The sequence below is a fragment of the Galeopterus variegatus genome, unplaced genomic scaffold (assembly GCF_000696425.1).
Source record: "Galeopterus variegatus unplaced genomic scaffold, G_variegatus-3.0.2 Scaffold5365, whole genome shotgun sequence".
Classification (NCBI taxonomy): domain Eukaryota; kingdom Metazoa; phylum Chordata; class Mammalia; order Dermoptera; family Cynocephalidae; genus Galeopterus; species Galeopterus variegatus.
In genome coordinates, this window is record NW_007731476.1 from 87,465 (window position 1) to 114,998 (window position 27,534).

Genomic DNA, 27,534 nt, shown 5'->3' on the forward strand with positions numbered 1-27,534 from the left:
TCTTCATCTTGGTGACTGCATCACTCACCACCTGGCGGCCATCCTAGACTCTATCCTCTCCTTCCTCCCACTGCTCTATCAGTCACCAGGCTGTCCATCCTTTCTCCCTAACAGCTCTTTGACTCATCCCATTGATTGTCTTCACTGTTACTGCCTTAATTCAGGCTTTCTTTTCTCATGAATAAAATTATAGTGGTTCCCCCCATAGGCACTTCGTGGACTGCTTACCAGTAGGTGTTAGATTTTTCAGGATATTTGGCTATAAAAAGCCGAAGAGCTGCTAATAGTTACATGTTATTTGATTGACTTTTCTTTCCCATGAGGTTTTGGTTTTATTGCTTCCTCTTATTTGTGCTTTTATCTGTATCCTGTGTACCTAAGCAAAATTAGCAGTTCACTTCTCCAAAACTTATCTTGAGAACTCTTCAGGGTAAGGAGAGGAAGCTGCAAGGAAGAAGATAGTAGTAGGGCAGCAATGGGGCGGCCCTGCCCAATGATTAAGCTGCTGGTAAAGGCCTCTGAAATAAATTACTGGTTCTTGCTGCTTTAAAGAGCAGTCTAAAGTTTGCTTTGATGTGTCTATCCTTTAGTGTTTGAGAGTTGGAAAAGGTATTGAATTATTTAAAATACTGAAATAATTTCCACATAAAAGAAATGTCCACAGTAGTAAGGACTGTTCTTAAGTGGTTCTTTTGTTAAGCAAAGACTTTAAGGGGATCTAGGAATGCATTGGGTAACAGGAAGATCAATCATGGAAGCCAGGGTCCTTTCTCTTGTGGATTTTAGATTAACACGCGCACGTGTGTGTGTGTGTGTGTGTGTGTGTGTGTGTGTGTGTTAATTACATGGCGGGTGTCAGATATGTTTAGAAACCAAACATAGATTAACACGCGCACGTGTGTGTGTGTGTGTGTGTTAATTACATGGCGGGTGTCAGATATGTTTAGAAACCAAACATAGTTTGAATTGTCACAGGCCCTAGATTGAGGAAACAGCTATTTTTGTTTATTCTGTCAGATAAGTGCTTCATGGGATATAGAGAGTTGAATGAGTTTATGAAAAGGGTGTTATCTTTGAGTTTATAAATTAGAATTCTACCCATTCTGGGTGAAGCTTTTGATAGGCAAGATTACCTTCAGGAAATGTGGATGTGGAATAGCTCCATATTATTGGCTTTTACTTTCAGTATTTTTGTTGGAAGAGGAGAATGTCTTTTAGTTAACTTTTTCCCTTGTCATTGTTTTTGTAAAGCCTTTTAAAATACTTTGAAGCATTTTTATATTTCATAGCTTTTCTTTAAAATTATGTGTAGAGTACTTGAAGGTTTTTTTCCCTATTTTAATTAGGTTGATGCTTCTCCAATATCTTGAAGTTAAAGATAACTTAGGGTAGGGATATATGTTACTAGTGAATGGAACAGTTGAAAATACCTGAGTATCTCTTTTCCTCTCATCAATATTATATATGTTAGTGTTTAAAATAAATTTTGATCCATAGGTATTGTCTTGATCAAATTGTACACATATTATAGCCATTATACTCAGACTTGAAAGAATGAGTTTGCAAAATCTGGTTTAATTCAGATCTGGGGAGGGGAAGGGAGGGGAGGGGGAAAAGGGGAGCACATTGTGAAAATACATATGCACAGGAACCTAATCAATGCTAGACAAACATCATATTAGTTTACAATATAATAGGATAACCACAAATTTAAAGGCTCAAATTGAGTCCATTAGCTGTAAATACAATTTTATATTTGGCTCAAGTGGCTGTTGAATATCAAGTGGTGCCGAGTTCCTCCAAAGCACCTAGTGACCCCCCAGCCTTGGAAGGAGTTTCACCACAGTCTTAGAAGAAATCCCAGTTGTGCCTTTAACTCTTTTGGCCCTTGGTAGTCATTGCTACCCAAATACAGATGCAGACTAGGGATTTCCAGTGGCCACATGTTATTGCACAGAGAGGTCTGTTCTAAGCCAGACTCTTATTGCTAAGAAGGTGTAAGATTAGCCCTTATATAGTGGTCTAGCATTAACATGGTCTATAAAAGCATGTTAAGAAATAGCTCCTTAGTGATTATGTACCAGCTCCTAGTTATCACACTAACAGAAAAGGCAACATGGCAGCTTCACATTTCACATGAAAGACTAGCATTAACTGGGCCTGGCTGGCTGGCTTACTTTCACATAAAGCTAGTGATTATTTTAATTTAGACCCAGGAGAAAAGGATTTCATACCAGTCTTTTCTTCACATAAGATTTGTGTAGCATTAAAATTAAGGTTAATGACTAGGTCATGAAGGCAAAAAACATGTAACTCTCCTTTGCCAAAACAGAAACATCCCTGTTTTGACTCCTATCCAGTTTCCAAAAAACAAAACATACATACACCTTGGTTATTGCACATCTTTCACACAAACTTGTGTATGTATAATATACATATATATATAGTTTTAAATATGCTACACATAAAAAGACTATGGCACTTTACTGAATACATGTTTAACAAAGATCATTACACCACAGGTGTCTGAAACACATACAAAACCCTTACATAATTAATGTAACATTGTTGAATTAGCACACAGGTTTAAAGAATCCACAGAATCCAAGGCAAACATTTCTGCCTCAGGGGTTCATTGAGAAGCCCAGCCCATCACAAAACTCTAAGCACAACTGCAGGCAAAATAAATAAGACTTTTCTGGTAGTAGTAATGGTCCTATTAATTAGAAAAATAGAGGTGGGTCAACAATCAATCTGTTTTTAACATTTCTTTCTAGCACATTCCTTATATTCAGTGGTTTTTAAACAGCTATGCAAAAGAGTTTGGGCTAGACTAGCATAGTTTTAGATGGTCTGTTTATCCTATGTGAGGCTTGGCTAATGGACTGAAGGTTTAAAAGGCCCAACGTTACCTTTTTACTCTGTCTCTACTAGAGAAAAATCTCTCTGCTCTGTTTACTTTGTGTTTAGGTAGTAAAAGTGGTTTGGGGTTTTGTGTACATGTGCTTTTTTTCTGTCTTCTACAACATTCAAATTAATGACAATATTGTCAAGTGACTTTATTCTGGCTGAGAGGTCACATTTTTCACTGTGACTTTTTCACTGTGATCTAGGAGTGCACTACCATCTTAGCCAAAGAGCAGATAATGGACATGCTCTGGACTTAAGGCATGTCTGTAAGGAGGAGAGTGAGACTGTAAATTTAGTGTTAGAAAATAGATTTTTCTATTTTGTAAAGAAAAATAGTAAACCTTCTGACAAATTTAAGAAAAATTTTGTGTTTTCATCAAGATATACCTTATGAAGGGAATTGCTTTCAATGTAAATTATTGCCAGGGCTTGAAAAGTAATTTCTGTGGTAACATAGGGACTTGATTAGAACACTATAAATGTCTGTGTGGTGTTAGAGATATGGTCAGTGTTTCCTTACCTTAGGCTGCTATGAGTATACCTGTTTACCCCTTCTCTCTTCAGAAAAAGTCATAGGATTTACATCTTGCTTGCTTTGAACTTTGGTTCAAGAATGATAAATTCATTAGGACCTGGTTCTACCTCCTCCACCCCTCTTGCCTTTAATCTGTAAGGTAAGATGGTTTCTGGTATAGGCCAAAGGCCAAAATGTAATAAAACTTTAGTTGCCCCATTCCATCTATATGTAAAGCAATTATTTGTTCTGCACCAAGGCATGGCTTTAGACTCACACCGCTTTAACATGATTCATTCAGGGCAAAGTTGTAAAATCTGAGTCAGGGTTGTATGCCTGGTGGCACTTAGCACACAGTGCTTTGTCCATAGAAGGTGCTTGGTAATTATTTGCTAAATTTTCAAAATAAAGCCCTTAAGTGAGTAGACCTATACTTTTAATCCTTCCAGAAATCTGGCAGGTCCACTTCCTTTGCTTAAGTTCCTAATGTGTGTTTCTACACCATTCTGCAATTCTGAAGCTCCTGTAATGCTAGACTAGTTGCTTCTGGCTAATTTGGTCATTCTTCTCAAATCAATTACATTGGTAATTTATGGATTAAAAGCCCCTGAATCCTTTCTAATAGTGGTGTTTGGTTCTTTTTGTAGGCAGGTGGTACAGGAGCTTGGTCTACCTCCTGTTTTTGTATTAACTTTCTACTCTGTGCTTTCCTGGGAATAAATCCTTTGCAACTCTGTAGTTGTAGCAATTTAATGTTACTTCAGTCTGCTTTCAGGATCAACTCCACTAACTAGAAAAACTTAACTCCTGAGATTAGCTCCTTTTTTTCGGCAAAGAATGCCATACTGCTGCTGATAGGGTTGGAAATACAGCTGATAACAGCATTGTTACCAAATGGGGAAAAGGTCTCCCAGCAAACATCTGAATGAGCCACAGCTGGCTTGGAGACTTCTGTCACTGGAATGAGGAAACAGTGCGGTTTCCTTTGGCAGATAAAGCACAATCTTAACCCTAGGAGAAAAACATGTGATCTCCTGTAGAAGAAGAGACTGGGCCAGCACTGGTGCTAATCTGGCTGCTGGGAAGAGGAAAGAGCAAGATTTTGTGTTTTTATTCTCATATGATTGTACAGGTCCTTTTTCTTTATTCAAATTTTAAAAATCTAAGGAACAGTTCAGTTGGCCCACCCTACCCTGGAATTCAGCCTAGAATAAGTTCCACAGCAGGATTCCACACTGTCCCTGCTGACCCCTTTAGGACAGGGTCTTGCTATGCCTTTAGCACACACACATCCTATTCCTATTCCCAGTAAATTTGTAGTCTTCCTTTTGTTGCCAACTGAGACTGCTTGAAAGAACTGGGAGAAAAACAAAACTCCAACCCAAAACCTCATTCCGAGGCAGAAATGCTCACAGACAAGCAACCTTTGGGCAGCAACAGCCTGCAAACGTGGCTAAACATTCTCTTCTGTTACCAAAGAAACTGCTGCCTTCATGGTTTAGATCATTATCCTTCATTGAGCCCTGAGGGAGATGGAGTCTGACAAAACTTGGCAACTGTGTGTCAGGGTTTATGTGCTATTTTCATGTTCCATCCATCCCTTATTAATTTGCACTGTGGCCCTCACATCCAGGAACTTTGCTTATTAACCAGACATTGCCTCGCATTGGTCCTGTGGCTGTGGTACATAAAGGCTAGTTCTCCGCTTGATTCAAATGATGAAACTGGAGGTGGACTGTTTCATGAGATTACTGAAGGAAGAAAATTAACGTCTCTTCCAAACTAAAGGAGGCAAATAAGGTTTTTCCCCTCTTCGATTTCTTCCTGTACTTTGTCACTGGAGGTGGCGATTTCTGCTTGTGCAGAGAAGACAGCGCAGATGAAGGTGAGGACGGTGCCACCAATGGCGGTGTAGAAGGCCCAGCCCAAGGCGCAGTCTCCAGGTCTGTAGGCAGATGCGTAATGTCCACAGTAGTCTATGGCCTTCTGGCAGCCCCAGCCAGCAGGGTAGAATATCAAACCGAGGATAAGGAATAGGCCTGTAGGACGGAAGAGCAAACAGGTGAAACCCCCCTGGCTCTACAACATAAAGTCCCTGTACAGATCTGTTGTAACTGTTACTTGATTTGCTTGCTTGGGGAAATGCCATCTGTTCTGCAATAAAAAGTGTTAGGGACTGTTTTATGTAACTAATCTGACCTGATCAAAAAATATCACTTTTTCAAAAATATTTTCAGGCACTTTTGTACATGTTGAAATGTGAATCGTCTACTAATTTCTCTTGTGGAAAAGCATATTAGCTTGCTACTATTTCTTTCCACAGGGCTCTTATTGCAGTGAGCATTTCCCTTTTGTTTGGTCTAAGGCAGATGTTGGCAAACAAAGGCCCTCAAGCCAAATGTGGCTTTATAAATAAAGTTTTATAGGAACACAGTAGAGCTGAGTAGTTGCTCCAGACTGCACAGCCTGTAAAAGCTAAAATATTTACTATCGGGCTTTTTGCAGAAAGAGTTTGCCAACAGAACCATCTGATGTCAACCTGGTTAAATGCAAGAGACGGGCCATGAAGACGACCAGATTTTAACCTGATTGTCAGTGCTTTAAATAAGCCCACTAGGAGTCTGTTTGCTGGTATTCACCAACTGCATGCCTGGGACCAGAGTTTTCTGTATTTACATATACAATGAACAAATGGCAAACTTGTAGGAATTTTCCGTCTGGACATAAATGCAGTTGGCCCTGAGCAGACACTAATGAGCTCTGCCTCCATTGTGCTCCACCCACCCTGGGTCATACGAAACATCCATTTTCCTATTCCTCACTGCCTTACTGCTCACTGTGAAACTGGAATGCAGCAGTTGAGAGTTATTTTTCCTGCCTGGTCCCACCAGGGTGAGGCACTCTCAGATGTCAACCCTGTGGTTGCCTCACCCGGTTACCAGTGACACAGCAGAAGCTTCTCATAAGGAAGTCTGGGACCTAAAATGACACAGGCAACCTAGGGCCCCCAAATTTTACCCAACAAAACTTTCTTGGTAGAAATCTTCTTAAAGGCCTTTATTTTACCTGAAAGATCTGCAAGAGGAGTATGGCTTTATTCTATGTGGAAGGAAAAAACTGTTTTATCTGAAAAATGACACCCACATAATCAAGATTGCTAAATCATAACCAGAAAGTCCAAATTTTTAAAGATACCTTGGAATAGCAGTTCTATCCTTACAAATTAATCTTGACTCCGAGTTCTGTTTCTTTTCCTACCTTGACTGAAATTCTCTGGGTTTACCATACCAAAGTTATTTCCAGCAACTTCCCCACACAGAGAACGTGACTACATTTGTGGTAGGATAATGTTTGAAGGAAGATCAGAGACAGTGTTTCAAGCCACAGATGACAGCTATCAATAGTCATCCTCTTGCCCGACTGTCCCCACTTCATCCCATTGTTCTACTCAGATGGCCTCAAGGGACATTCTAGTAGGGGTGGAGTAGAGGGAATCCATTCAGAAGCTCACTGTCTGAAGATGGGTGATTCAGAAAGGAAGTCTTTCTAACCCTGCAGCCCTCTGTCTCTACTACTGGGAGCAGCAGAATGAGGCATGTTGGAGAGATGCTGTTAGAAAGACTGGGAGCCAGCTCCCTCAAGGCTAAGGCAGCCAGGGGAGACTGTATTGGTCCTCTGGGATATGGAAGGTTCTGAACCAGCAATTTTGGTTTGGAAAGGCTAGAACATAAACCAGCAATATGATGGGCCACAGCAAAGACTCACTAAATTGAGAGGCAGTTCATTGAGTACTGAAGAGCTCTGATTTTGGAGTGAGCTAGGTGTTTCAATCTAGGCTGTGCCCTCTAAAAAATCTTTCTAAGATTGCCCAGCTTATAACCTAAGTATGATTCCTCACCTGTAAAATGGACTTATCCTTAACTCATAAGTGGTTGTGAATTTTAAAGTCTGTAAAGAGTACTTTCTCCATTCATAACAAAACTAGAACACAGACTAACCGTCTGACCACGGGTTAAAGCCTTCAGCGGATCCCTCCCATATATAAACACAAGCAATTTAAAGTTTACCAATTAAGAATGAGCAGATCAGCTTATATTTGAGGACATTTTGAAAGGTGTAATAATTTGGTGAGAGGGGAAAACACCAGGCCACAATTTAGTGGCCCTGAAAGAATACATTATTCTCCATCTGAACAGAGGTTTATTACTCATCTGGGGACATCTAAAATGATTTAACCAATTCTTAAATATTTCTAAGGCTTGTGATAAACCCTGATTAGTACGGTGTGTATCCCATCCTCCTTGTTCCCTGTGAAGCCTCACTTACCCTAAGGTATGATGGGACCTTGTAGCTCCCTCCCTTGAGGTCCTAAATTGCAGCCCTGGAACTATGAGGCCCCTTGCTGGGCCTTCTATAAAATGTTAGCCTGCTCAGGATTCAAAGGCACCCTCTTGGATGCATGCAGCCTCTGCTCTAAAGATCCAAGTGCAGCCCTGAGCGAGGGAGCATTAACTGCTCTTCCTTTTAAAAGACCAAAGTGCTCATATTTTGTGATTCCACCTAAATAAACTGCACAATTCATTTGTATTATATGTAGCTTGAATGTAAATTGAATGCATTTTAATATATTAGGGATAGAAGACAGAAAGCATGGAGTCTGCTACCATATACCAGCTCTGCCACCCTGTGCCAGGTTCTGGTTTGTTGTAGGACACATGAAATACCTTAATTTGGCTGTCTTGGATCCTTTCGGGAAGAAGACAGGTTTAAGATAATTTAATATTACACGTATTTTAATAGCATCAGACCCTTTTTCACAACATGCTGAGCCCAACCAAGAACATTACCTCCCTTAGGTGTTCGATTTTCTAACAGCTCAGATGTGATTCCTGAGGTGCTTCAGGCCATCTTAAAATCTGTGGCTGCTACTACCTCAATCAATTTGTGAATAAGGACAGCAGGGAGACTTATCTTACCACATAACGGTGCCATGCTTATGAGTTTGTCAAAAGCTTCAGCTTGAAAGCTCATAGCAAAGTCAAAGTGGAAAGGTAATAAAAAGTGAGCTGCGGTATATCTGCCCTAGTGCCGAAGCCACATGCTCCCGCTCAGGCAGCCAGCCTCGACAAACACAGCAGTGCCTTATCCCAACTCTTCGTGGGTTGGTGGGAGGAAGTCACCACTGTCCACTCTGGCCTGACTGGTGGACTTCTCCTCCTGGCACTCAGAGTTGTCATTAACATAGCTGACGCCACAAAAATGCAAGACCTGTGTCTGACTGAGGTAATCAGCAGTGGGCCTTCAGGTAAGCAATAATAAATACTTTTAAAATCACATGTATCATTTCTCTGGATATTTAAGATAAAGCTGCTTCCACCAAAGGAATTCCAGAAAGCTGAGTGATTCAAGTGACTGCCACACTTAGTCCTCCTGTCATGAGGTCAAGAGCAGAGAAGCAAAGACATTCATTTGAGCCCACCCTGGCCCTGGTTCTCCACTGCTCTCAGGCTGAGAGCAGCCTGGGCAGGAGGGTCTCTTGAGCCCTAACAAACTCCCTTAGTCAGGCACAAACTTCATCCCAGCAGTCACAGGAAACTGTCCACAGCCGACAACTTTTTATCTACAAAAATGGCCACTTCATATGGTTCAACCTAATATTTTACTTATTTTGATTATTATCCATCTCCACCTTAGATCTTAAGTTCTGCAAGGGCAAGGATTTTTGTATATTCGGTTTACCACTGTATAAAGCCAGTGCTCAGAATAATGCCTGGCACAGGGTAGGCCCTTAATAAAACTTTATTGAACGTCAGCGCGATTTGCTTTGTAGTAAATTATTTCTAAACCATAATGCCCATGGGGGAAAACAGTAAAGTAACTGATGGATATTGAGCAATAGGAATGAAATGTGTCATCAAGAAAGAAAATGGAGACCTTCGGTTGGTTTGCTTATCCTTTTCTAGGCCTATGAGATCCAGGGTTTAAAAGCAGACTTATACCCCAAATTCCAAATTGGCTTGATGAAACCAGCTTATGAAACAAAATTAAAATCAAGACTTCTTACATGGGCATGTCAGGCAATATCGGCAAGAGAATACAGCAAGACTTACCAAGTTTGCTCAAACTTGGCCTGGTTTTTCTGGTCCTCAATTTGGATTGCACCCAGGGACTATCAACTAGGTTGTGGGTTATGTCCACAGGCTAAATGGAAGGTGAGGTGTGAACCAGCTTATGAAACAAAATTAAAATCAAGACTTCTTACATGGGCATGTCAGGCAATATCGGCAAGAGAATACAGCAAGACTTACCAAGTTTACTCAAACTTGGCCTGGTTTTTCTGGTCCTCAATTTGGATTGTACCCAGGGACTATCAACTAGGTTGTGGGTTATGTCCACAGGCTAAATGGAAGGTGAGGTGTGCTTTGGATTGAATTTCATATATAAGCTGACCCAGAAAATGGTTTGCTCTCCCTCTGCAGCTATTAAAAAAGCAGTTCCTGAAGTTAGGCCAGCCTCTGGTAGGCTCCGGGCCTTGCCATCCGCTGGCCTTAAGTGCACCATTGTTTTGGCGGTGTATTTGTGTGTGTGGTGTGGAGGGAGAAACAGAAAGTAAGGAACTAGCTAGTGGGCATTTGCTTCCTTCTGACTGGCATCTCTTCCTGCTGCCTGGCTGAGCTGTGGGCAGGTCTAGCTGAGAGGAGGAGGGACAGTGACACTGGCAAGCAACCAAAGACAGAGCCACCACTGAAAGAAACCATAAATAACTCGAGGGCTGGTAACCTCTGCCATGGTTCAGCTTGATTGGATGGTACCCTAGAAGGTTCGAGGGGATCTTCAAAAAGTTCGTGGAAAGATTCATTTTACCTTTTTTTTTTTTTTTCCTTTTTGTCTTTTTCCATGTCCGGCAACGGATCGCAACCCTCAGTGTCGCCCCTGTACCGGACTAGGACCGGCAACGGGATCGCAACCCTCGGTGTTGCTCCCGCGCCTCGCTCAGCCAGTGAGCGGGAACTGGTCTGTATGTGGGATCCGAACCGTTGGAGGGAGCGCCGCCGCGCTTCCCAAGCGGCACACTACAGCAGTGCGCCACCGGGCCGGCCCCCATTTTACCTTTTAATTCTATTTTTCCATGAACTTTTTGAAGGACCGTGTATAATTTTCATAACCTCAAAAGACATTCTCATTCTTGGATTCTGTCTTCTCTCTTGCTAACATTGCATCAAGAGGGTTAGAAAATGCCAGCATCTAGTGACCATGGGGTCACCGTGGGGGATGACTCAACCTTATCTGTGGAAGAAAAAAGTTAATGAAAAGAAACTGAGTGTGAGGACTACCCTACAGATAGATGCCACTCAGGCTTGGGAAGGCCTTGACAACCTCACTGACAGCCCCCCACGTGGGACTGGCCCTCACAATCAGCTGGGCACCAGCTAACACCCTCTACACCCCGCTACTATTTTAATAATATTTGCCTCCCAGCAGTCTTATCTATCTGAGCAGAAATTTTCAGAGTCCCTTTAAGGAACCTAAACATGGTTTGCATTTAACTCAGATAATTAGACTCTGGGCTCTGTGAGGGTTGGAGCTGTGTCTCACCACTCTCTCCCCAGAGCCTACCACATAGAAGGTGTTAAAAGAATGAAACACACCAGGAAAAGTAAAGTTATAGTCCTGCTTTCTTAACATTCAGGACTGACTGTGACCAGACCAGCTACAAAATTATGTCTTAAGTAATTTTCTTAATGCTGCTCTGGAACCAAATAATAGAATATCAAATATAAGTTTTAATCAAATCCCTTAGGTGGAAAAGAAAAACATCTCCACAGTCCTGCCAATCCTGCAATTTTGGAAAGCCCAGATGTTGCTGAATACAATGAGTAAGATTTTACTTGGTCTGAAGATGACCAACTCAAGCTGTAGGAGCATGGGGTGCTGGGAACGGAGGAGCCAGGTCTGCGCGCAGCTCTCCAGTCTGCGAAGTGGGGTAAAGCTCCACGGCTATTTCACAGCCTTTGCCTGGCCTTGGAGCAGCCCTCGCCCCGCTCCATCAGTCACACAGTTCCACACTCTTTCACTACTTGCTGGCTAAGGGGCTAGATTCAAAGTTCGTCTTGTAGGTCACCCACCGGTGGTACAGAAGGAGGCCATTTTCCTGCCTGAAAAGTGACAACTGTCAGCTGGCTCCTGTTCTACAGAATAACTATGAACAAGTGAGTCTTCAGACACCACACTTCTACTTCCTCTTCAGACAGGCTTCTAGATTAAATATTAAAGACTGAGGACCTGTTTGCAAAGAAATTTTTCTAAGGACAGAAACAAAAGGAGGACGTCTGTTACTGCTACCAGCACCTGTGGAAAAGCCACCAGTAAGACACTGGGCACTTCTAGCAAGTCGTAATGAAGCAGCTCATTCTAAAGCTGTGAAATCCCCTAACATCTCTAGAGAGTGAGTTCACAGCAGACAACGAATAGCAGGCGTAGGTATCTTTTGATAAATATGGGCTCCAATTAGGTCATTCCTGAAAATGACCTAATCAGTGAGTGGCCGTAGCAGGGAGTGGGATGTTGCACAGGGTTCCCTAGGTTCGAAACACTTTCAGGGCCATGTTATATGAGAAGCTGGTCACACTAGACACACCCCCATTCCTGGAACAAGGGGCTCATTCATACTAGAAATATTCCCCCTCATCCCAGTTCAAATGTCACCTATGGGAAACATCTGTCACCGCTTCCTACTACAGTGTTATTCCTTGTGCTCCCACCGTCCTATGGACATGCCTCTACAGCTCCTTTATCACATTATGCTATTTTTGTGTGTGTATTCAACAATTATTTACTGAGTTACCTACTACGTGTAGGTATTACTCTCAGCTCTGAGGAGACAGCAGTACCCATGTGGAACTCTGAACCCCCCTGAGGGCAAAAGAGCTCCCATACTTGGCACACTTCCTGACATTTATTATTAGGTACTTGCTTACTGAATCAACACTAATGAGACATCACAATTTTGTCTTAATATTCGCTGATAAACATGCTGCATGTGTTAGTTAACCTTGAGTAACCAAGGTCAAGAGTTCAAATTATTTCTGGCTCTGAAATAGCCATTGACTCATTTAGGAACACAGTAGGAAACCATCGAACTGACTATCAAACATCCATTCCCCTTCCCATATTTCTCTTAAAAAAAAAAAAAAAATTTACCCAGTGGTGTTTATCCCTGTCAGGTTTGCCCGGTGACTCAGAGGTTTGCGCTGCAGACCCAGCCAAGCCTGAGCCCCCGTCTTTGTTGACCCGGCCCCATTCCCTGTAGCATAATGCCAAGAGGCTGCCCCTGCTGGCACCACTTCTGTCCCACCCCCACCCCAGGCAACCATCTCACGAACATGAAGCCAGGCACGAGAGTGAGGGCTTCTTGTGTCCCATGCCCATTCTGGACACAGCTCAGAGAGCATTCCAGGCTTGTCAGGGGCAATAGCTAAAGCTATCGTTTTTTGAACCATTAAGTTCAAAAAGTACTGACAGTGCTAGATTAAAGGAAAAGTAGGACAGGACAGCTATTTTCACATGAACTTTAGATCTTTTGCCAGTTTTCTGCCTCCAAATGGGAAGACTCAGTGGCTTTTCCTCCTCAGTATCCTTCGCTGTTCTTCCTTACCTTTCCAGTCTGTAAACACTGGAGTGTCCAGGATTCCATCAATGGTTCTCTTCCCTGTCCCATTCCCCTTACTGATGTGGCACATGGTCCCACGGCTTTAAATGCTACCTCCTACTGCCATCTCCTGAATTTTGATCTTGAATTTTGAATTCCAGATTTCCATATCCAACTGCCTACTTGACCTCCCCTTGGATGTCTAATAAGGTACTTGAAAATTATGTCCAGGGCCGGCCCGGTGGTGCACTGGATAAGTGCGCCGCTTGGGAAGCGCGGCGGCGCTCCCGCCCGAGGGTTCAGATCCCACATTCAGACCGGTTCCCACTCACTGGCTGAGCGAGGCACGGGAGCAACACCAAGGGTTGCAATCCCGTTGCCGGTCCCCGGTCCGGTACGGGGGCAACACTGAGGGTTGCGATCCGTTGCCGGACACGGAAAAAGACAACTTGGGAAGCGCGGCGGCGCTCCCGCCCAAGGGTTCAGATCCCACATACAGACCGGTTCCCACTCACTGGCTGAGCGAGGCATGGGAGCAACACCAAGGGTTGCAATCCCGTTGCCGGTCCCCGGTCCGGTACGGGGGCAACACTGAGGGTTGCGATCCGTTGCCAGACACGGAAAAAGACAAAAGACAAAAAAAAAAAAAAGAAAATTATGTCCAAACCTGAACTCTGGATTTCCATGCCCTACTTCAGAATCTGTTCTTCACCCTGTCGACCTCATCTCAGCAAATGGGAGTTCCACTCTTATACTGTTCAGGTCAAAAACCTTGGTCACTATGACTCTTCCCTTTCTCATAGGCCTACATTAACTATCAGCAAAGCCTACTGGCCTTCGTTCCAGCTGTGTGCTGTGCCTGGAATGCTGCTGCTCCTGATAACCCCTAAGACTAACTCCTTTATCTTCTTCTCAGTGAATGCTACCTTGACTACCTTATTTAAAACACTGCAACTTTCTCCCTGCCACACACATTGTACCCCTCACCTTCTAACATACAATTCCAAGACACCGCCATACCAAAATCCGAGGATGCTTAAGTCACTGATAGAGAATGGCGTAGTATTTGCATATAACCTATGCACATCTCCTGTGTACTTCATATCATCTCTAGATTACTTATAATACCTAACACAATGTAAATGCTCTGTAAATAGTTGTTATACTGTATTTTTTATTTGCATTTTTTGGTATTATTTATTTCTATTTTTAAAAATATTTTTGATCCACAGTTGGCTGAATCCACTCATGTGGATACAGACAGCTGACTGTACTGTGTATTATTTTGTTTACTGTCCATTCCCATCAGGTTGAATGTAAATTCCATGAGGAGAGGAAACTGTGCAGTTTATTCTTTAGGTGTCCCAATTGCCTAGAACAATGTCTGACATGCAATATGTGCTTAGTAAATACCTGTTGATTGGACAAGTGAAAAGATAGGGTGATGTGATTATATTACATTTTAAATGAAGGCACTGTGGAAAGTTCTTGCCAAGCTTTTGAAGTGGTTGGAGGAGAAGTTTCAGTCAATAACATGAATCCCAGGGGTTGGCAGTTATGGCCAACAGAATACCAGCCACACTGTTACTGCGGAAACATATGCAGGGTCCAAACCAGGGGATTGGACTTTTACTTAGCTGCCTGCACTGAAAACCTCCTTCTTGGCTATGGAAAATGATTGTTTGTTGGGAGATCACATAGGGAAAGGAAAGTTTATTAAATGTGATAAATTTTCAGTTATTAAAGACCAGTCTTAATTTATCTCAAAACTCTGAAACTGCTTCCAACTCTGCTTGGCAGTGATGAAAAGACAGGCTGTGGCTAACTTGTGGGAAGTGGCCAGGGCCCCAGCTGGGGTGGGTGGGTGTGTGGGATTGTGGGTGTTGGTGCGTGTGTGTAAACCTGGAGAAGGACGGGAAAATGACAGGTGAGGGAAGACAAAGAGATATGAGGGGAAATGAGAAATGAGGGGGCCCTGGCCATTTGCAGAAGAGGCAAGTGGTATCTGGAAGCAGCATGAGCCTGAAGAATGGAAAGACCAACAGCGAAGGTGCCAGCACAGGGGGCAGAGGATGCAGAACTATTCTAGGGCCCTGGCCATTTGCAGAAGAGGCAAGTGGTATCTGGAAGCAGCATGAGCCTGGAGAATGGAAAGACCAACAGCGAAGGTGCCAGCACAGGGGGCAGAGGATGCAGAACTATTCTATAGCCCAGGAAAACACCCACTCCCACTGGCAGCCATGAGGACAATTCACAGACCAATCTCTGGCATGGAACGGGATGGTACCTTTTTCTGTTTCCAGGAGAGGAATATGTTTAGTTATTTAACTAAGTCTGGGAATATCCATCTCAGTCATGTGGTACAACAGCTGATGCACAGAGTTGACACATCCCTATGCATTTATCTGTATGCTTCCCTCTCTTTTCTAAATTTTTATTTTTCTCCAAGTCACCTTCCATGCTGACATTTTGGCAGTCCCTGATAGCTACAAGGGTACTTCAAAAAGTTTGCAGAAAAATGGAATTAAAAGATAATATGAGTTTTTCCATCAACATTTTGAAGACCCTTCATATTTGTAGGTCATCAGCTGTTGTCAGGTGGGGACATTTTCTCTTTCACAATATCCCAAGGCAAATTGTGCTTTGAGAAGGACATACCATTTCAGACCACGTCCAGTTCTCTACCCATTGAATTTGCCATCAAGATATTCTCTTCCCAGAGATCATCGTGTATAATTATGTACAGGGACTTTGGAGACACTTCACAGTAATGATCCTCAGTCACCAAGACAAGGCTAAACTAGGTTCCCTACTCTCTGTTTTAGAAAGAAGAGACATATATGATACAATTTAGAAAGAAATTCGTGAGTAAAAACTTTAAAAATTAGAAGTAAATGGTTAGCCAGTGATCTGGAAAACCATCCAGAACAATGACAGTAAAAAACAGAAGTCTTACTGTGACATAATATGCATACGTCCCATTACAAAACAGTATTGGTTTCAAGGCCTGCTAGATGCCTCAAGGTATAAATTTTTGGCTGATGAGAACTCCCATTTGATTGTAAACTTGCTGACAGTAGTAAAGAGTGCGTGTCCTATTCCTTGGCTTGGCTTCTACGCCCCCATGACAAGCCTGCACTCAGTGCCTGTTCACAGTCCTCTACACATGCTGTGGTATTCACCAACTTCACATGCTATTTCCGATTCTCATTTCCTTTCTGGTCTTCACTTATTTGTAAGAATCTTCTGGAAATGTCCCTATGGTAAAAATGATAAATTCCAAGTAAAGATGACATGAAGTTGAAACTATCTATAAATACCCTCCCCAATTTTATACAGTTACAACTGATGCTTAAAGGTGAATGTGTGTAATGGTGATTAGAACCTTTTAATCATAAAAATAATTTTTATAACAATGGCAACAATTAATGCTTATTGAGCACTCTGTGCCAGGCACTGGTTAAGCACCTTAAGTATAACTCATTTACTCCTTATAGCAATTCTGTAAGGTTGGTGCTATTGATATCATCACTTGATAAATGAGGAAACTGAGGCACAGAGGGGTTAATCAGCAGCAGGGCTAGGACTCACATCCAGACAATATGGCTCCAGAGTCCACTTCCTGAGCCTTCATGCTAGACTAATGCCTTACTGCAGACCACAGACTGGCTTCTAAGACAAAAGCATCTGCTCAGCTCAAGAGGGGAGACTGATGTGTACTCAAAAGCTAGCTTAGCTGTACTGATGAGAGGTTAGAGAGCAGAGGATAAAGAATAGTTATCAAGTGAGAAAACACAGGAGTACTTTGAGGGGATTATTGGAAGGGGGTAGGCTGAACCAAAATAAAGGGTCACCTATTGTAAAGCAGGCTAGACAACAGCAAGATAAAGAAGTTCCATCCACACCTTCTCTTCCATTCCAATCTGAGTGTCACCAACCTCACCAAAGGATAGATACCACTTTGGAATGGCTGCCCTTGGCCAAAGCAACTTCTAGAAAGAAAACCTAGTGAACAGGTCAGAACAACGTAAGGTTGCCTATGATGTATGCTTGTGCAGGATGTGGAACACCTGTGTGAGCAGAAAACTGCAAACAAAGTACAAAACCCGTTGGACCAGAAGAAGAAAATACATAAGCAGTATAATCAGCTTACAATTTAGCTCTCTTGCTCTGAGATCCTGCATGCTTGGGTACCATTTGAAATTGTACATCCTCCTAAAATAATAATGCCATCTACAAAATGATCCACAAAAGAAGATATCCTACGTCCTTTCCAGGATAGCTGTCTATAGCAGATTAGACAAAAATCCAGCACTGAGAGCCTCAGACAGCCCCAAATCCCTCCTCCAGTAGGTCAGGCCATTGTTTAGCCATCTCGCCTCCTCCAAGTAGCTTTGCTTAATTCACAGAACAGACTTGATATTTGTCTCCTACCCACTCCTGTGTACGCTGGGTTTTAGTTAATCCTGGGTCATTGAGATCCGCTTGTCTCTACGTCTACATGCAGGGGATGTTGCTCTCAATCTTAGACAGCTAACTTCTATGAAATCTTGCTTATAATTACTGCAGACACCAGGATGGTGGCCCCAAGAGCTCTTCCTTCCACGTAAGAAGAGTTCTGGTTCTATGCCTCCCAAGCCCAAAAGCCAATTAGCAATGATATTCAAGCTTGCTTGACTTCCCCAGATGCCAGGACAGGCCACGGTCTTTAGCACCAAAACTTTGAGTAGCCATTCAGAGTCAGGGGTATTTGATCAGTATTTATAAATACAAGTAAAATAACAAAGTATTAGTTGTAACATGAATCAAGGATTTCTGCCCCAGGATGATCATTTTTGGTTAAATTATACCTTTGAAATCACCTTGCCCATTAAGGTTTTTCAATAAAAATTTATTCTAAAGCCCAAGCAGAATTTTGTTTTAGTGATTCCCAGTTCTGAAATGATTCTTATCTGTTCTCCAGATGAAGGCTCTAGCAATTATTTATGCTTTAGCTGTCTAGGAGGCCAGAGTCCATGTCAGAAGTGAGACATAGCAGCATCTGCTAAATCCTTTACTCTTTTCCAAATACCTGCACATTTACAGCTGAGCCAGCACAAACTAATCAACTTAGCACTGATATGTTTTTTGTCAGTGAACATAAAACCATTTACTGACCACCTATGTATGTAGCAGGCCTCATTCTGAACATTAGAGATATAACTGAAAAGACAAATCCACACTCTGAGGGGTTTGCTTATATGCTACAAAGTGGTTCCCACACTTCTGGATTTCACACACTAGGTACAATGGCCAGAAAAATTGTTGGGAGGTCAATATTTTTACTTTGCTAATATAAGGTCACTGAATATAACCATTATCTCCTGTCATCATTTCATAAAAGAAAAACATATTTTAACACAATCAGAATAAAGGACAGCTCTTTAAATTGAATATATTTAGCTCTATGAAATCTTACAGTGCTTTCCTTATCTTTCTCATTTTTGCTGTGGACCAGTGGAACTGTTAGCACAGCGTGGACCAGCACTCATTCAAAGGCAGCAACTCCTGGTTGAGGGGCCCTTCTGAGGGTTGAGGGGTAGGGACAATGTGGAGGGCACCTGTGGTAAGAGGGGGGACACCTTTCTAAGAAGGCTGTTTACCTGGCAAGTAACAAGGTAAAAGGTAAGGATCCTCTTCCTGTTTTCTGTCTCTTTGGAATCTAGTTCCAAACTTGTTTTCATTGCATCTCATTTTAAAGTTTCAAGAGTTTATGGACAAGCCAGACCAGGCCCTACTCTGACGTCTAGTGACTCCACTTCAATAGCCAGATCAGGAACTAGACATTCACCAGTAACGAAAAGGGTTTTTAGCTGATGACCACAGTGTCTTTGTAGAGCCTGGCACATGATCAAAATAATACCAGAAGATTTTAAGCAACAAGGTTTTCTGAGGGGAAGGACAGGAAAAGAGAGGGAGCTGGTTGATATTTACAGGTGTCAATAATTGGGGGGGGGAAGGCTCATATTAATGCTTATGCCATATCTCCAAAGGAATCTAGTAGGATATCAATTTTCTGCTAAAAATACTCCCATGGTATTATAACTGGCAAGAAAAATACTCTCCAGGGTTGGGGATAGAGAGATGACGCAGAGCAACGTAAAAAGAATTCTTTGGAAGACAATCACAAAAAGACCTCATAACCAAGGCCCCCAGGGAAAGTTTCTGTTATAATTACTCAAAATTAGTGGCCTTCAATTAAGAATTGTCTTGTGCCCTTAGGATATGTGGAGATACAATCTATAAGAAAGATGCAGTTTCTCCATTGAAGTCTCCCTAAGTCTCAGCAATGACTTCTGTTTATATGCAAATTACTTCCCCTGGCAGTTTTTTAAACCCTTAACTCTAAAATTGTTGAAACTCAACAAACTAATTTAGCCAGATTATTCCTTCCTATCAGTTAGTAATGAAGCTTTACTGCACATTCAAGGCGAGGAGCTGTTTATTAAACTGCCTATATGCAACTGAAAGAACTTTATGGAATATTTTCTCAAGATAAATTTTGCATCTGACAGGTAGAATTATGAAAAACAGAGCTCCTATTTGACTATAACCAAAGTACATTGATAATTCAAAATGAGCTACCAAAATAAAATGCAGTGTATAACTGAGTAAAAGACACTTTAAAAATAACTTTCTACTGAGCTGTGACATTTTCAGGACAATAAGTAAATTTCATGCCTGGTGAAGTCTTTGGATGCAGATAATGTCAAATAATTCTTCCAAAAAACCAGGTGAGGTCATTTCAACAGTAGGTCCCTGATGCTGGCCTCTATCACTCTGTACACATAGCCAGTCTGCATTTTGAATTGAAATTACTTAGATTTGTGGACACATATTTGTACTGATTCCTAAACTATTTTAATATTGGCTTCATCTTCTCAATGTGTATTTTTTTTTTCCTTTTTGTCTTTTTCCGTGTCCGGCAACGGATCACAACCCTCAGTGTTGCCCCCGTACCGGACCGGGGACCGGCAACGGGATCGCAACCCTCGGTGTTGCTCCCGCGCCTCGCTCAGCCAGTGAGCGGGAACCGGTCTGTATGTGGGATCCGAACCCTCGGCGGGAGCGCCACCGCACTCCCCAGCGGCACACTGTAGCAGTGCGCCACCGGGCCGGCCCTCAATGTGTATTTTTTAGGTTTAGTCTGCACGGGGACTTCTAAAAGAATGACTGCTGGCCATTTAATAAAGCTACTGGAAAGATCATACATAATAAATGAACTTATAAATATGGCTGATTGTGCTATAGCATAGTTCTTCATAGGAGATGCAGATTATTTATGAAGCAGTGTTACAGCTTAGAAGAATATCACCTCTGCATTAAGCTTTTAAATAGAGTGTCTGAACTGCTCATGTAAATATTCAGAGCCATGCTTAAGTGATTTGTTAATGTAATTTGAACATAGATCATCCGTGGCTCCATGATAATTTATGTCTACAATTAAGAAGTGCCATGGCAAACCACTTTCCACATTTTATTTGCATATCAATTCCTATACATGAATTTTAAGAGAGTTTACAATTTTCTTCTAGACCTTCCAAATGATTCTTTAAAAACAGATCGCGGCCTCTAGATTTACTCAATGCCTGCATGGTCCACTTGCTTTTAGGCAGTAGTTTCTTATCTAATGATATGGTTGAGTTCTTTGTTCCTTTTATATATGATATATTTCTTTGCTTCTCTAGAATACAATTTATGAAATGATGACTCTAATACAGCTTGGGAGCAGAAACTCAAGAAACTGTAGATCCGAGTCTACAGACCTTTGCACTATGTACGCATTCAATAAAAGCTCCTTGTACTGAAATTTAATTCTGGCCTGCCTTATAACATTTCTGCATTCTTTACTTTTTACCAAGGGATTATTAAAGGTTGATGAATTAATAGATGGGTCTTATCAGTGGTATTCTTAAACTGATTCAGAAATGGAACTGCTGAACTGACTTCTGATGGAGGCATTATCTATCTGAAGAGCTAGAAACCAGCAGCCTCCTTTCGGCAGCCTGAAGCCTCCAGTGCTCGTTCTCACCAGGAAGGAAAAGCAGAGGATGCTCCCTCTACTTTCCTTTGTCCCTTCATTGAGGGTATCTTGAAGTTGGGCAACCAATGTCATGCTACCTTCTTGGAGAAAGCCAAGTGAATCTTTCAGGTGTAAAACTAAGGGGCAAGGCTCTGTGAAAGCCAGGAATCTTCCCTTCTCCCATTGCTTCCCAAGCCTCTGTTCTTACGTCTCTCCTCTCCTGGGAGTAAATAAGTAGGTCAAAATGCTTACGGTTATTTTATACCCTGTGAAGAAAGGCATCAAGAATCCCTAGTTCTGGACAGTGACCATGGTGTATTTTGTATGCCTACCCGTACTTCCACATGCTTCACATTTATGACAACAGCCATTCTACAAGCACAGAAGGCAAAACCCTCCACTCGTCTTCTCTCAGATTCTTCTCCTCTTATTCCTTTTTCTTTTTTCATACTGTCCTCCTTCACTCTCCATCACTGCTCACTCCCAAAAATACTGAGCCTGCACACACCAGGCCCTTGGCCAGCACAGCAAAGAGCAGTTCCCATGGGCACCCCCCACCCCAGCCCTGTGCAGGCAGAGTTCAGACCCCTGCAATCTATCTGGTCAGACTGGTGGGGCAGCTTGCTGAGGCAACCCCGCTGGACAGACTGAGGCTAGAGGGAGCACAGAGTTCGTGAGAGCCCACAAGACATCAAGAAGCCAATCTGCATCCGAGGGAAGACTGGAAGACAGCAGGCAGGCGGGCCCTGCAGCTCATGTGCTAGTCCAATCCTCATGGCAACCCCAGTGGAATAGTCCCAGCCAGCACAAGCGAGCCAAATCCTGAGCTCATTTTAATGGCTTCTGTCCCAAAACTGAGTCACTGGGGATTCCACAGACTTCTAAGAGAACATGCATTTCTAAAAACAAACTGCTTGATGCTGTCATGGAAAACCTGGATCTTTGCATTCTACGATTTCACTATGGATTACATCCAGGTCACAACCTAAGGAAGACAGCTGGCAAAAAACCCCACAAAACAAACAAAAAAACCCTGCTGGCTGATTACCCAGCTTTTATAAGGAATCGCACAGGGATATGAATCTCTGTGTGTTTCTGGCTCTGCCAAGTCTTAGGTAAGGCCTCACGTACTGAAAACCAATCAGCCTGTACTTTATCCTTCCAGGGGAGTCTGAGAAGCCACCTGCAATCAAGACTCAACTGCGAGAATCTGCCTCCAGAAAGGAAAGGAATGGAGGATGCATGTCAGGGGGAAGGGGAGTGGGAAGAAGGATGTCTTATTTTCCTGTCAATTCGATTGCTATCTTTGGCTTTAAAAAAAAAAAAATGATTTGTCCCATCTTTGGCTTTAAAAAAAAAAAAAATGATTTGAGGACACCCCTAGTCACACCAAAGTCACAGGACTGCTCTGCACCCTGCAGCCCTGACAACAGGCAGGTTATTAAGGGGCCAGGAAATGGCGCTATACAATATACTCATGTTTGATTTGAACACAACGGGTCAGTTCTAGAGACTACAAAAGATATCTCTATTCCTTAAAATGCAGCACTTCTAGGAAACACAAAGAATATATTCAAACTTGCCACAAAAGCAGAAATACTTTAACAATTATCATATAGCTACCATGTACTATTTATTCACTGTGCTCCAAGCACTGTGCTTAGGCCTTTTTCATATATTATCTAATTTAATCCTCAGAACCACCTTGAGGTATGGACTATTATCATACCCATTTTGTGAGTGAGAAAACTGAGGCTTAGTGAAGTGAGGCAGGCAAACTGGTCAATGTTTCACAGCCACTTTAGGGTGAGGATTGAACTCTAATCACTGCCAAGAGTGAGTGTTGAACACCAAGGGCATTTCTGTACAAGTATTTAGGAAGTGCCAGCTTGGAGCTCACCATTAGGCTAGGCCTTGGAGGCAAGTTCTGCTGTCTAGGTTAACTTAATAATCAATAGTTGTATTTTACTATTATTGTGTTATGTTAACCAAAGTGTGGGATTTACACTGAGTTATCAGATTCACACCCAACTTCTAAAATCAAAGTATCAAGATTTTGATGGTTTATGTTGTGTTTTTTTTTATAGACAACAAGCTTGTATTTGTTCTTTAAAATTAGATGTAGCAAAGAAATACGCTTACAAAAACTTGTAATTTTTCATCCCGTCACATTTTACAAAAATGTCATTTTTGCCAAAATTCAATTTGTAAGAACAAACACAGTCCAAGTGTATTTCTAAGGAATGCTTTTGTTGCTCCAGCAAGTCTCTTTTCTCACCATTTGTTTCAATGTCGAATAGATCCAAGAGTTGAGACGGAGGGGTGTGGGGAGAGAAAAGACTGATGCTCACAGCTGCAGCAAGTCCTTGGCTGAGGTTGGGGCTGACCAGATGCTCTTACAGATGGGCCGACAGGAAAGAAAGCAAGTCAGCTGCTTCAGACACTGGTGTGGCAACTTTGTCAGCCCAGATTCAAGGACCACGGTTGCCGTTTACAGTGGCTTGAGCTGCCTGGTGTAGACCTTGTTAGGGGAGAAAGATCCCACGGAGCAGCTGTGGCCCCCAACACAAGAAGGATGGCTTAGTCCATACTTCTCATGATTTCTTCTCTGAGGGGTACTGTTCCTTCCTGTATTTTTGTGCTTAGCCTTAGATCAATGGCCCCTTAGAGAGTAGTCTGACTATACAGGAGCTTCTGCCTCTTGCCAGTTTAAAATTTTGAGTAATTTCAGAATTTTTGAGATGCTGCATAAGTAACAGAATTAGAAAGTTACAATTTCTTTTAGAAAACTCAGACTTTTGGAAGAGACAGATGACCGGCAGACTAGCCCCTAAGGTGTACACCTTAGTCTTTCTCCTCCTCCCTTCTTCCCAGAGGCCTTATGCAGAGAGATAAGGACAGAGAAAAGTTAAAAAAACCCTCACTGGAGTATATGAAGAATAGCTAAACCATGTAGTGATCCCTGTGCAAAAATGAACACTCTTGCCATTTACGTGCAGTAGCACACAAGAGCATCAAAGATTTGCTGGACTAATAAGCATTCTTAGAGATGTAATTCACTGGACTAACACCTTATTAAAAGGTATATGGAAACAGTCTTCAGGATTGAAGGATACCTACACTTTGCTTCTTAGAAGATAGGTTTGGGGTTATGGCCCAAGATGTCCCACCCCTTGCTGAAAATGGCCACTAGATGGTTTGCTAGAAGGCAGTTAGACTATCACCAAGTTTCTCAAGATGAAAAGCATTCCTATGGATGACAAACCAGGAGTCTCACCTGCATACCAGCATATTTATAAAAGCTGTAATAATGGCACGAAATAATTGAGGATGTGTAAATAGAACATAGTGAGGAAAATCAAACAGAAATTCTCCTCCCTGGTCAACCAAGGCCTTCAACAGGATTAATAAATTGTGTGTGCTGCTTTCCCTTTTACATACATGTTTATTTTGACTTTTCAAAAGCCTTTGGTTACACTTCCCCACAAAGTTTTAAGATCTACACAGGCATATACGCACACACACCTGAGGCACTGTGTGTCAGGAGAAAAGAGTAGGGGCACTTCTCTGATGAGAAAATGACGAGTCAGGGGCCGGCCTGGTGGCGCACTCGGTAGAGGGCAATGCTTGGGAGCGCAGCGGTGCTCCCGCCCAGGGTTCGGATCCCATATAGAGACCGGTCTGCTCACTGGTTGAGCGTGGTGCGGGCACGACACCAAGGGTTGCGATCCTATTGCCGGTAGCGGTACGGGCGCGACACTGAGGGTTGCGATCCTGTTACCGGTCACGAAAAAAGACAAAAAGGAAAAAAAAAAAAAAAAGAAAGAAAATGACGAGCCAGTATTGCAACCCATCTTATTTAACATTTCTGGGTGGTGAAATGCCAGGCTGAAGGGGATAGACTTCAGATTTCAGAAGTGAATCAAAAGGGGACAATGTGCTTCACAGAATCAAAACTCTAAGATAAAAAAATCTAAGGTGAAGTCATATCTTCCAAACTCCCTACATTTCAGAAAAGGAATGCTGAGATCCAGAAAGGTGGTATGTTCATCTCAAGTCAAACTGCTAGTTAGCAGTAAAGATAAAAAACAGAATCCTGGTCTCCCAAATTCTGTGAGTGCCTAGGTCATTCATGGTATGGCTCATCCTGGCAGATAAACAGATGGGGGTACTGAGATTTGACACTCCAGGCCAGAAAAATCTAAGGGCCCTGGTATCTGAATGGAGTACACTCCCCAAGCAAGTAAATCAGAACTGTGGATGGTCCTCTGTCCTGTTTCCTGACCCATTACATCCCTGTCCCACCCACCTACCTGCCCTCCAAACAAAACACACAGGGGCCTCCTAAGATCTGAGAAATAGAAAACTTTATCTTATCAGCTGTTTGGGGGGAAAAACTGTCATTTGATCTGTTTATTTGGAAGCCAGTTCTGCTGGGCTCAAGAGTTTGCTATGAGGCAGACTAGAGTTAATTCATTTTAGGTCTGTTTCTTTACAGCCCTGGACACAGGCTCAATGCTTATCTTCATTGTTGAAGAGTCCTGTGCACACAGCCTTAGAATTTGCTGAGAGATAAATCACCTGTGCATTTGGGGTTGTAGGTGGCTTACTGTTTCTCCTGTTAGAGTTGAGATTAATACATATCTTGGTTAAAAAGTGAGTTCTTTTTTTCTTAAAATCAAAGCAAAAGTCTATTTCTCTACTTCCTTGGGTATGTCTTCAAACTCAGCGTGTGTGTGTGTGTGTGTGTGTGTGTGTGTGTGTGTGTGTGTAAATTTCTGCTGCCCAGACAGACTGCTACCCTCTTGATTCAGAGCCCACCTTTCAAACCCACTGGGGAAGCCTAGGAAAGTACTCCTGGCAGTGTTTGTTTTTCCTGCAACTCGCAGCCTTCTGTCTGGGATCACTGTAAAGAGCTCATACTTTTCTTTCCACCCATTTCTAACAAGTTCCTTAGTGAGAAGTTCTCAGAAAGCGGAAGTTAGCTTGCTTTTTCTGTGTGTGTGTGTGTGTGTGTGTGTGTGTGTGTGTGTGTGTGTAAATTTCTGCTGCCCAGACAGACTGCTACCCTCTTGATTCAGAGCCCACCTTTCAAACCCACTGGGGAAGCCTAGGAAAGTACTCCTGGCAGTGTTTGTTTTTCCTGCAACTCGCAGCCTTCTGTCTGGGATCACTGTAAAGAGCTCATACTTTTCTTTCCACCCATTTCTAACAAGTTCCTTAGTGAGAAGTTCTCAGAAAGCGGAAGTTAGCTTGCTTTTTCTGATCTCGAGCGCACAGAACATTCTGTCAGGCTCCAGGAGACAGACAATTTAAACCGGAACATTATTAAACACAGAACAGCTGATACTAATTCCTTCCCAGCCCTCGTCTTCCCCAGTCCGAAGCTGAAATCTTGTGGGGCCGGGTGGTGCTGACAGGGAGCGCAGGTCCAGGCGGGCTGCCGCTTAATGATCATCCGCACGTGCCCTCAGCACAGAGCACCTGCTGCAGGTGGGACCCGCGCTCCCCTTAATTCCTCAGGGAGATGCACTGAGGCAGAGTATGCTTTCAATTTAACAGGAAAAACAGAAATTAGTAGTTACTCAAACCAAAACCAACAACTTGGCCCCTGAGGAAGTAAACAATGGGGACAGCCATGCGAGACCAGAGAAGAACGAGACCCTGTCTTCCTGCTGGATAGGAGTGAACCAGGAGAAAGGGACGAGGCGTGCAGCACACGCGCTGTCTGCAACAGAACCTAGCGAGGGAAAGCTGACTAGACACAAGGTCTTCTGCAGAACTGGAAGGAGAGACTCAGCGAGCGCTGCGCTGCGCGCAGGTCTCCACCCCGCCCAGCCCAGGCTCCTTCCTCCGCCCACTGCACTCACCTGCGATTCCTTGCAATAACCCACAGACGTTGAAAATGCTTTTCTTCATGATGCTCTGCACGCACATGGTGAAGACGGACACCAAGGCCACCATGCAAAGAATGAAGATGCCCACGGTCAGGAAAATCGCAGTGGCCTGCCAGAAGCCACTGGCGATCTCGCCGAAGCTCTCCGCGTAGGGCCCGCACAGCGTGTCACGCTGGAGGTGCTGCAGCCCAGGGTTGCGGATGCAGCGGGCATAGATGCCCAAAGTGGGGTGGTAGGGCTCCGCGGGGTCCCCGCCCGCCGCCTCGGCGCCACCGTGGCTCTTGGCTTTCCCGATCAGCCAGTCTGCGCTCATGAAAGCAATGAGCTCTGCAAAAGCCACCACGATACTCAGGAGGGTCCAGAGCATTGAGCGACAGGTGACGATGACATGACACATATTGATGCTCAAAGCGGAGAAAGAGTCAGGAGTCCTCGGGGTTAATCAGAAAAGAGAGCCGGGAAGGAGGCTGAGGCCCAGGAAGGAAGTGGCTGCTGCAGGCAT

At 43.0% G+C, this 27,534-nt stretch overlaps 1 protein-coding gene across 1 annotated transcript; it reads right to left on the reverse strand.

Annotated features, from left to right (window-relative positions):
* Positions 1-1,554: 1,554 nt before the first annotated feature.
* LHFPL2 (lipoma HMGIC fusion partner-like 2) lies at positions 1,555-27,534 on the reverse strand. The gene is made up of 2 exons (XM_008589313.1): positions 27,006-27,534; positions 1,555-5,463 (listed from the first exon to the last, which is right to left on the reverse strand). Exons 1-2 carry the CDS (start codon positions 27,427-27,429, stop codon positions 5,207-5,209), a joined length of 681 nt encoding a protein of 226 aa, XP_008587535.1. The 5' UTR covers positions 27,430-27,534; the 3' UTR covers positions 1,555-5,206.